A 12500-nucleotide genomic window follows, 5' to 3' on the forward strand; every position below is an offset into this window, starting at 1 on the left:
TACATATATATATATAATATATATATATATATATTTTATATATATATATAGAGAGAGAGAGAAGAGAGAGAGAAGAGAAGAAGAGGAGAGGAGAGAGAGTAGTGCCATACACTGCTGCTATTTGTTTTGGATTCTATTGCATGCTACCCCCAAGGCAGAGGAGGTCAAACGTAAGGGTTACGGTTCCAGAGGGAAAGAAAATAACCCTTAAACGGCGAAGAAGGCTCTCTCGATAGAAGCCAGTTCCGTTTACATACGTCACACCCGTCCATTTTTTGAGGATTTCTAATATTGTGGTGGTAAACTTTCGTTGGTTTCTAATCCTCGACAGTGTTAAACTCCTTAAGATTTTATTCATTCTTCATTAAATACCTCAGACGTCTTTTCTAGGATAAATGTTAATACGTCACATTGGTCCGTTTTCAAAACCACAAAAATAACGTACTGTACACATTAAGACACAAATACCACCTTTCCTTCCCGTTTGGTATGAAAGGTAGACTTCTCCTGCCCCTATCGTTCCTCCTCGTTGAGTGTAGAGGCTCCCCACAGTAAATGGTTATCTTACCATCTCCGTCCCCTTCAAGATAAAATTTGCTGCGCACATTTGCCACATCCAATGAATATCTTAGATAGGATGATTCAGTCCAGTCCAATTGACGGTGAACTTATGACTCGCGATGCGGATGCCTTATTTATTTATTAACGTTCCCTTGATTTCGTTCGACGAGACTAGAGGTTAAATGTAACCTTACGTTTGGTCGTCTTATCCTTACCACCAAAAAGTGACTATAGTTTTTTTTATTATTATTATTTCTAATCAAGAAACATTCCGAATGAAATGCGGCATGTTATCTGGCTCCCCTTTATCTACATCTCTACATTGCTATCAAAATGATGGATTGAAATTCTTAACATCTTTTTTCATTCATCACTAAATACCTCAAACGTCTTTTCAAGGGTAACATATGACGATAACATGTTAATAGGAAACCAGCAGTATGAAGTGCCATCGATTATAACCCTTCATAAAATAAATTGTTGTAGCTAACACTTAAGAAAATGTAGGGTAACTTGTTTAGGTGTCATTTTATGTCTGATATACTTGGCCATTTTCAGTTTACCGAAAAAAACTGTAAATTATATTCAACTTTTCATACACAATCGAAGATAGCGGAAAACAATTTATTTCTTTATTCTGTAAGGCCTTATATCTGAATCAGGGGGATAATAGGGGGTTAAAATCAATAAGATATTTATTAATAATAATATAATTATATATAGTATATATATAATTATACAATATAGATATATATATCTATATATATACATACTACATACATACAATATATGAATATATATTATATTATATTATATATATAGTATATATATATATATATATATATATACATATATATTATACATAAATATATACATATATAAACATACTAAATAGTATATATATACATATATATATATACCTATGTGTTTGTCCGTGCGTAAGTGTACGAGTGTGTCCCTGCATACTGCGCAGTATGTGTGCATAAAGAACGAGCATATACACTGCAATTTATTCAACGAGTAAACGCGGATCCCTATTAAAAAAAAAAACAAATCCGTTGGTTGATATTGAAAATGTTACGACAACAAACACGATTTCCAAGAAATCGCTCCTTACTCTCTGGTCAAAGGGAGTGCTATTTCAATAAAAGTGCGCTTAGGATGCATGAAATATAAAAGGCAAGAATTCGCTGCAGCCAATATTGAAACCGTTCATGCAAAATGTTCAGACCGCGCTGCATATATTACCGTACTCTGGGATATAGCTAATTGAAAAGTTCGACTCTCTCGTATGGTATATTCCTATTTCTTATATTTATTATAACATTCGACTGGCTATACAATTTGACTACTCTGCATTCCTTCATAAAATTTTAATTCATTATTTAAAATAAATAAATCTTGTGCAGTTTTAAGGAAAAGATCTAATTGTTAACAGTTTTTTTCCTATATGTAAAATCTTTAAAGGAATTGAGCATATTGAAATTAACTTCAAAGAATCAATAGATGATATTATCAAGTATGCAAGAGATCATTTATAATATCTTTGTTAATTCACTTGGACTAGATTAGCTTTACTCCTTTTGTATTGCTAAAGATAACTTTAGTTAGTTGAAGTCTGTTTTTTTATCAAAATTGTTCACTGTTTAATTCTTTAAACCTTGTTGGAATGTGGCACTGATTAAGATCATAAAGCGTTCATATAAAACCTGTTTTGCAAAGGATGTAATCCATTTTACTGTCCTTAATGAATAATGATATTTCCACTCAAGTATACGCATACATAAACAAAAAAATTTGTGTGTGTGTATATATATATATATATATATATATATATATATTATATATATATATATATATACATAAATCTAGAAAAATCCTCACGATTCCATTGTGAGTCTAAAGCAGACAATATTGTTTGACTTCTGTTACAATCAGAAACCTCTTCATGGTCACGCTAATTGATGTGAGGCACGTACAAGTCTTAATTACTGAGGGAGACGAACAGAGGTTATCCTCCAGTCGCTAATTACTCATGTTCATCTCTCGTCGGAAAGTCTCTCCCAAGAAACTTACTTTAATAAACTATTAATACAAGAACGGAAATTTAATTATCTCCAAATATGTTCATCTATAATAATATAATTCGAGTGGATCTTTCTTGTTTGTCTGCCCTGGGTGAGGACGGGATAGGTAGGGGATCGAGAGGGTAGGGGAGGAATGACACACCCACCCTCCTCCTGCCAACCTGTTTGTCCGCCCTGATGTGGATGATGTAGGCGGGGAGACATGACGGTTAGCGCCGGGGTTCGAGCGCAGCGTAACGCGTGCCATCAAGCTCGCATGATATACAATTTATATATCTTCATATCTATGAATATGTTATATAATTTAAATAACTCCATATATGGGAACATATGTATAAATTAAGTATCTCCAGTTATGAGAACATATGTATAACTTAAACATTTCCATACATGAGAATATGATTGATCTAAATATCTACAGATATGAAAATATGATATATAATCTAAATATGTCCATTTATGAAAATATGTACAATCTAAATATTTCCATATATGCAAATGTGATATAGAATCTAAATATCTCTATAGATGACAATATGATCGAAGTATATTAGTTAGTAAAAATGTCTTTCCTTGGCGTATTGTGCTAAGGTTAACAGAATATAAAGAAACAATAAACTGATTTTTCTTCGCTTCTCTCTCTCTCTCTCTCTCTCTCTCTCTCTCTCTCTCTCATGATAAAGAAATCACTGCTAATGCACACAGTCAAATATAACCCTAAACAAGGATGCAGGCTTTCTTTTGTACACAGAGATCACAAAAAAAAAAGAGAGAAAAAACTTCAAGAATGAAAAGCATGTTTCCATTAATTTCGCCCGCCGAATTTAGATAAAAAAAAAAGAAGTATCCGGCATTTCAAATATGCCAAGCCCCATTCATCCAGCCCCGTAGCTACACGGGCAACCGGTCGCCGAATGAATACTCTAATAAATAAAAAGAAGACGCACGGAGAAGATATACTGAATAGGATTTCTGAAATTTAATAGCATCCCTCATCCGAGAAGGGAAGCCTTTCTCTCTCTCTCTCTCTCTCTCTCTCTCTCTCTCTCTCTCTCTCTCTCCATCCTCTTCTTTCAGTTTACTCTCAGGCGTGCCTTTAAAATTCGACAGGATGCTTCAGAACCAGGAGCAAAGATAAACTAAGTTCATTAAGGATTTTATAGAAAGACATTAAATGGGAGAGCCCCTCTCTCTCTCTCTCTCTCTCTCTCTCTCTCTCTCTCTCTCTCTCTCTCTTCTTGGCCGTAGTTGGAAGTACCTTCTGGGAAAACATAATCAGTCACATCTCCATCAAGAAAAACTCGAAAGAAGCCACCGAGGATGGGAGATACCGAACTTTAAAGCGAACCTTCAGTTTGCCTTCCATTTTTGTTTATTAGCATTATTTTTCCTTTGCATTACCCTCGCTTAGTTTGATTACCTCTCACGTCCTTTTTACTTTGCGTCCTGGCAGACTGACACTAAGTTTTTCATCATTTTTCGTTCTCTCTCTCTCTCTCTCTCTCTCTCTCTCTCTCTCTCTCGCTCTCTCTCACTCTCTCTCAGTCTCCTCCGATTAGCTATCAGGAAACTGACGACGACTGAGAGGAAACCAGAGATGAAGGGGGGATGAGGAAAGAATATTAATTGCCTCGGCAGAAAATTCGGCTAGGGACACAAATTGGACCGGAAAGACAGGTCCCGGATCTCTCTCTCTCTCTCTCTCTCCTCTCTCTCTCTCTCTCTCTCTATGTATGAATAAGTGGGTTGCGGGAAATAGTCTTTTCGAATATGAAAGTTTGGAAGTTTCTCTCCATATGTTTGAATTTCTCATTTCAAAGTTACCTTCTGTCCCAAATCAATAATTAGATTTCACGGGAGACCCAAGAAAACCTCTCTCTCTCTCTCTCTCTCTCTCTCTCTCTCTCTTCTCTCTCTGTTGTCTGGTGCCCGTGATGAGATATAGTTAATATTTATATTGTCTTTCAACGCAGCCAGGCATTAGCGAGGTACACAGACATTATACATTAGCAACTATATGCTCGTATACATACATACATACATACATACTATACATACATGCAAGCACTTACACACACACACACACACACCACACACACACACACCACACACACATATATATATATATATATATATATATATATATATATATATATATGAATATGTATGTATGTATGTATGTATGTATGTATGTGGTATATATATATATATATATATATATATACAAACACACACACACACACACACACACACACACACACACACACATATATATATATATATATATATATATATATTATATATACATATATATAACGCACACATACATACATATTAATATAGATATAGATATCGTTAAGATGTTAATAAGCATAGGCTAGGAATGATCTACTTCTGAAAAAAACCGCAAAAAAAGTACAAATGATCACCCTTTTTGGCATAAATTCTACCAGGCATGGACTTACTCGATATTCTGTCCTAACGGGCATTATTCGTTCTATGTGGCAAACGATAAACGTCTATCATAATTATAATATCCTATTTACCATCTACAACATTACACTATTCTTTTTCTCAAAGCTAACCAGAGTCGAATATTATAAAAATCTAATGACAGAAGTAAATAAGAGAAATTAGCTATATCCAAGCAACAATCATTTTAACTCTATATGGAAAAGACTCGATATCCCACAATGCATCACGTCACTATAAACAGTTAAACACCGCAGAAACAAGTTACAAAGGCACTAATGTCGTCGATTATATTTCCAAAACTAATCACAAATCCAAGTCACCAAAAAGCACTTATAGCTGACAATGACAATATATATATATATATATATATATATATATATATATTATATATATATATATATATATATACATATATATATATGTGTGTGTGTGTGTGTGTGTGTATACATATGTATGTGTAAATTTATATATATATATATATATATATATATATATATATATATATATATATATATATATATATATATAAATATATATATATATGTATAATGAGTCATAACGCATTAAATGATTCATATATACGCACTGAGCTACAAATATTCTTTAGTATCTAATTCGCTCTACCTTCGAATTTATATGTTTTCATATATGTTAACCGAAGGGGAATATTTTTTTAGACGATAAGAAATTCGTCGGCTCATGGCACGAACCATGGAACCAAGAATTCGGGACGTTCTCAACCACACGACTATCACACTAGCCGTGTGCTTTAGAACGCTTCACTGTGCGTCTTGAATTCTTGGTTCCATGGTTCGTGCCCATTAGCCGACGAATTTCTTATCGACTAAAAACAATTCCCCTTCGGTTAACATATATGAAAACAAACTAATTCCGAGGTAGAGTGAATTAGATATTAATGGACATTTGTATCTTAATGCGTATATATATATATATATATATATATATATATATAATATATATATATATATATATATATTATATATAATATTATATATATATATGTATATATATATATATATATATATATATATATATATATATATATATATATATATATATAATATATATATATATATATGGATGAGAATTCTGGTCTCGCATAGGCTTGGTCCTTCCTTTTAAATAAGAACTCCGTACTTGTCTTTAAATAATAAATGAGAGAGTAGTCTATGATTTATACATTTCTTATAATAAAAGATACAAAGGTATATACTATTCAAAAACCAGTACTTACTGAGTCTGGAAATCTTGAAAGCATCGGCTGTGCTGATTATGTCGACATAGGCTCGCAACTCGAAGCGTCGAGAGGTCGCATTTTTGTTGTATTCCTCCAGTGCATGATGGAATGCCGCGATGATGTCGTGTGCCTCTTTGTTGAAAATGGCTCCTGAAATGCAAATGAATATTGATAATGCGTATGCGTTACTCTCTGTGTTTTCTTTATGACGATATATTTGCGATGGATGCTCGCTTATTCGCCAGATCATTTCTAAAATGTTTTCTCGTGGTGAGTTAGCACGTTGAACATTTTCGGTTTTCGGGGGAAATTTTGCTTCTGTTTTGACTCCAAAATATGTACAATTTTCCTGCGAAGGTTGAAGCTAAGATGGAATCGAGGCAAGTAAATGCATTGGTGGAAAATGAAGAATTTAGTGAGTTCGGGGTAACAGGTAACGCTGGTGTTCTCACTATAGGGACTACAAACAATGAGACCAGAACGAGGGAAACAAGCATTGGGAAACGAAAGCAGATAACTTGGCAGAAATGACAGTCATGAGGTATATTATTCGTACGAGCTTTAAATATGAAGCGGTAAAGAAGGGAAACCTGGAAGTCTAAGCATTACAATCACTTTCTCATCGTCAAGAATTATATTTGCTAAGTGCAATATTTAAGATGACAAAAGACTTTATCATTTTCAAGAGCAAATGAGGCAGAAATTAGATTGCTTCTTTTGATGAAAGATACAAATGACATAAAAGGAAATCAAAGCTTGTTTTGGGCTGTAATAAGGCTGTTCCTCAAGTGGAACAGCCTTCCAAGTGAAAAGAATATTTGGTAGGAATGGAATCATAATTTAAGTATGACATAATGTATGTCTAAGATAGCGAAGTGGTGGATAAAGTAAGACGGAAATATATGTGAATAATGAAATTGTATAAAAGATGAACATAGAGATTAAAGATAAAAAGAAGGACATAGAAGGTGGGATGAAGGCAATATTTTGAACCTCTACTGAATGGAGAGAATGAATAATTGAAGGATGTGTGACAAGAGAGAGACCAATAGAGGTTGAGACGTCTGAAGGGGTCAGGAGAGCCCTTGGCCAGTTGAGAGGTGAGTCATAAGTAATTTGCTAAAACCAGCCTGTCACTTACGAGCTTATTAGAATATTTGGAATATCTTAAAGAAAGACATATGACCGTAAGAGGGCATAAGATTATGAAAACAAAATAGAAGTAAAAAGGAATACACATGGCACAAGAAGAGTAACACGCAAGGTAAAAAAAAATTTATACGTAATCATGAAATGATAATGAGTCAGAACATAAGATTTTGGGACTGTTATTAAGAGGAAAGTATGAAAAAGAGTAGCAACAACTGAACATAAATTGCTAGACTACTTGAAAAAAATGAAACCTGTAGTCTTGTGCACACAGAGACATGGGAATTTACGAAGAAAACGAAGATCATGAGGAGGACTCATAAAAAATGTCAAGGTTTAGGCTAGAGGGCGATGGAAGATCATATTACAAAACTATGAGGAAAGTTCAGGGGGAGATAACGGACTGATCTCTAAAAACGGGGATAGTTTGGACATGAGGTGACATGTTGTGAAATTAGCAGTTAGAAAAGGAGCAATTATACATAGAAGTAATAGGGCAAAGACAAGTTAGAGGAAAAACTGGTAAAATTAAAACTTAAAGCCAGATGGGAATTCAGGCAGAGAGTGCATGAGACACAAGTTCCTGGCTTTATAATCTGATTTTGATGATTCGCTCATGAGTGGAAAAGTTTTTCGTAAAACGTTAATGATAATGATCGTTTGAAATATTAGTTAATGGTCCTGAACATAGAATGTGATGGCTCCTTTGAATGCATAAATCACTTAATATTCTATATAGCATTTTATTCCATGAAAGCTTTCATACGCGAGATAAAAAGTATTCGTATGCCTAATACATACTGTATATATAGATGCTGAAGAAGTACGTATTCTTTGATAATTTAGCATAACTTCTCTGTGGAACTAAAAAGTTCTCATACAGAAAAGTTGTATAAAAAGAATGAATTGAGTATATGAACAGCTGACTATGGAATCGCTTTACAGTAAGGGAACTCAAGAGAGATAATTTACAAATTAGTTTTACGCAGATGAATATAGTAAATTTCTGACTGCATAAGGCCAACACTGTGATTCAGTGAAAACTGTGATATCAAATCTGTACAAATAACCTCAGTAGGATTTTGGAATAAAGCTGAAGCCTAACAACAAGTTTTATGGAACAAAAATTGTTGTAAGGCGGAGCGAAGGTTTATAATATCTTGAAGTTTTAATAAAGATATGTTATTAGCTTCCAGCCCCCGTAGTGTCATCACTGCAGCCTAAGTTAAGGGATTAGGCCTAAAGAAAAATAAAACTTGATCACACTTCCAAAAAAAAATTTTATATTAAGATACCGCAGCCATCAACTCTGACTAAGTTCAGCTGGTAGAGATGGCCGCGATTTAGATTGGGTAAAAAAATATTAATGAGATTGTATTTTAATATCTTCCATAAAACCGCTACTGTCGTTGTCTGTTTTCTTTATACTATTGCCGTTAGGAGGAAAACATAACTACAACGCAAAACTGTAATATTCCGCACACTGATGAATCGTACATACGTGAGTGTATGTATGTATGTATGTATGTATGTATGTATGTATGTATGTATGTATGTGTGTATGTATGTATGCGCAGCGTGCGGCTATGCATCTAATCATTTCCAGGTGTAGGAGAAGATCAATGTGCCCCAGGGGCTTCGACTTTCCCTTTAGGAGTACACTTTAGTGGCTGAAGAGAAGAGAGATAAGGCCACAGGGAGAACCTGAAGAAGTCCCGGGAGGTAATGGACTATGTAATAGCAGTATGAGCAGCAGGGCTGAGTTCAGGTTACATGATGCACTAAACTGGAAAGGAATCAGCTAAAAGGTATAAGTGAGTCACGTTAAATCTTTGGACCATGTGATTGCATTATAATTAAAGATTATGAAAGGCATAGCTCGTAATGCAAGATGGCTTTGAAAGCAAGAAGTGTGACCAAGTATTTTCAGTGGTTTATATTTCAGAAAAATTCTTCAAGGATAAAAAGACTGGTCATTAAGGATGTAAGACATGATAGATGCCAAATAATTGAGAAGTGGATTTAGTGCAGAATATAGAAGGGTGAATGAAAAAAGGAAAAATGTGTACTTTCAAAAAGATGAACCCGGAAAGACCGATAGATGTCAATTCAGGAGAGCGTGCGCACTCATTACGTACTCTGGAAAATTTACTATGTGATAAGTGGAGGCATCAATGAATAATATTCTTGAAAAAGGTGAAGATAAGCCCGTCTAAGAGAATATAATGGAGGGAGTTTATTCGATGCTGTTTGAAATGTTGCTCCAAAAAAAATTTTTTCTTTTACTTATTATTGTTATTTATCCCTGTCTTGAATAAAACGTATCCATTGAAGGAAAGAAACCTTCGCCCATATGGATACTGACTGGAACTAGCAAAGATGAAATATTTATTATTACAGAAGAGACTTCTGTTTTCTTAGGCAGATATTTTGCTTCAAATGGAAAAGGGAAATTTGAATCATTATTTTACTCAGTGGTTCTATCTGATTGAACAGATAATATAAACGATCGGATTTTAGGGGAAAACTTAGTATTTTATATTTAATGTACTTTCAGTCATGAAAAGCGGAATCTAAATCACTAAGCAATCATGGCCCAGACTTATTTTAAACTTAAATTGTTCCTTCTGCTTTTTATACTAAATTACCCAACTTTTTTCCATGTTTAAATAAATTACAAAAGCTTTTCCGCGCCGTTCGAAATAAAATCACTCTACCTTACTTTGGTACAAACTCCGTCTGCCTTCTTTAGATTCAAAGTCTTTTGTAATATCCTGCTACAAAATGTCCAGTCTTAATCTGAAGCCAAAATGATTTCATCGTACTTAATGCAACGTTTATTTCCTGTCTTCGCAAGAAAACGATACGATATGCACTCACATTGCAGACTTAACATGAGGTGATTTTCCGCCAATCTTCTTTCATTTCCTTGCGCTAAATTTTGGTCTTTTAACATGCGCAAAAAGAATTGAAATTGTCAACAAAAGTTATTATAAACTCAATTTTCATTGACACATGGCGTCAAGTTTATCCCCATAAGATGAAATCGTCGACTGAGAAGTTTCAAAACAAAAAAAGAAACAAGCAAACAAAACAAAAAACTCCTTTGCTCATCCCTTCATAGTCAAAGTTACTGATATTTAAACAGTTCCCGAATTCAAAGAATTTATCTGACATCTCCAAATAAACAACTGACATTACAATCTTTATCCTTCACAGTTTTTATTGGTAATTTCCGCAGGAAAATATTCAAGTTCTCTCTCTGATTATCGCAAACTTCTATACTGTTAATTTCAACATGGAATAGTTTTAATAATAAAATCCAGTAAGTCAAATACGTGGCTCGGAAGCGGTAAGCGGAATGTACTTTGAACTTTGGAATGCAATATGGTGATTCCTGCCTTTTCATTTGAAAATGTTTTCCGAAGCATTAATATCTTTTAAATGATATAGGAAATATATAATTACCTTCTTTGGTGTTTTTTATTTTCATTTACGATGCTCTCTGAATAACGGTAAATTGTCAAAGGCGAGTTATATAATACGGTATATCTTTTGCTTTTGCCTTTGCAACTGACTGGAAATAGCTGGAGTAACCCAAATGTAATTCTTTCCTCGTTTGTTAGAAATATTCAGAAGAAGTCTCATATCCTTACTCCGGTCCAGTTCATGATCTTATACTGTTGCAGACAAGGTGGTGACATGCGGTAAGCCATTTCAAGATCCATTCAATTTTACTCTATCCAAGAAGCAAAACCTCAGTGAAAGAACAACCTATAGTATATTATAGATATATATATATATATATATATATAATATATATATATATATATATATATATATATATATATATATGAATCATATATTCACATGGCCACATACACACGACCACCAAGAGAGAGAGAGAGAGAGAGAGAGAGAGAGAGAGAGAGAGAGAGAGAGAGAGAGAGAGAGGCCTTCTTCAAGTATTTGTTCTCCTTATCAAAGAATTGTGGAAACCCTTGTAAGCTTCATCGGCAAAGGATTGTCACGAAGAGAAAACCGATCCCCGGCAGTCAATAATGTGTGGTCGACAAAATCGGTTATATCTCTTGTTTTAACGCAGCTCTGGGCATTGAGCTAAAAGTAGCATTTACCTTCACTCTTGTCAGGAGAGGATGCCAATTTCACTGAACTCCCTGATTCTGCCAAATGCTTCCAGATGATATTAAAAGTTCTTAATGACACTTAAAAACAATTTAAATCCCCTTACGAATATGATTAAAAAGGCTTCCAGAAATCATTGGTCTATTAAATATTGATTCCTAGAATTATCCTTTGTACCAGAAACTCAGCGCACGAAATATCTGCCGCTTTCTTGTCTTCCATTCTCTTAATTTACCCCGTTAAATACGATCCATACTTGAAATGCTGCCTTTTTAAATCTTTTAATCCTTGAACCATATTTCATATTTAGTTGTATCACAAAAAATTTCCTGAAGGAAAATGGAAACATGATCCCTGAATTTTCTTCAGACCTACTAATTCTCATAATCATGGACCTTCAAGCATTTTACAAAGAGTTTGATGTGATTCAAAATCTTCAGGTGATTTGCAGCTCACTGGTTTTAATTCACGAACAGACGATTAATTGTGCCGGGCAGAATTTCCCGAAGCCCTCAATTCCCAAAACGAGGGTCCTGAGAAGGCGAATAGAATGAGGAAAAACACAGAGCCCAAGAATTCGTAGGTATTTTCTTTCGTTCGCTTCTTCCTCGTGACATTCGTCAAGATCCTTAGATCTTGTCAACTCAGTCAACTCTTAAGCTGCAGGTTGACTCCGTCCCGTGTGAAAACAACCTGAATAATTCCGGCAAGCTCCTTAATCTAATTCCCCATCAAGAGGTTCAAGCTCGCTTGTATGCTCAAGATATCAACGAGATTAAGGGATTAGGAATCCCAAGCGTAAAGACGGTCATGGGGTAAGCACT

The 12500-nt window shown here is 34.4% G+C and overlaps 1 protein-coding gene across 5 annotated transcripts in view; it reads right to left on the reverse strand.

The window, feature by feature from the left end:
• The window catches only part of LOC135220669 (glutamate receptor 1-like), a 713951-nt gene that overhangs the window by 259178 nt on the left and 442273 nt on the right, over positions 1-12500 (reverse strand). For all 5 annotated transcript variants that reach the window (XM_064258041.1, XM_064258039.1, XM_064258037.1 and 2 more), the window contains exon 3: positions 6379-6531. Coding sequence is in view for 4 of the 5 variants with exons in the window: in XM_064258039.1 (XP_064114109.1) it covers positions 6379-6531 (153 nt within the window). In the remaining variant the exon portion in view is untranslated. The remainder of the gene's footprint in view (positions 1-6378; positions 6532-12500) is intronic.

The sequence above is a fragment of the Macrobrachium nipponense genome, chromosome 2 (assembly GCF_015104395.2).
Source record: "Macrobrachium nipponense isolate FS-2020 chromosome 2, ASM1510439v2, whole genome shotgun sequence".
NCBI lineage: Eukaryota > Metazoa > Arthropoda > Malacostraca > Decapoda > Palaemonidae > Macrobrachium > Macrobrachium nipponense.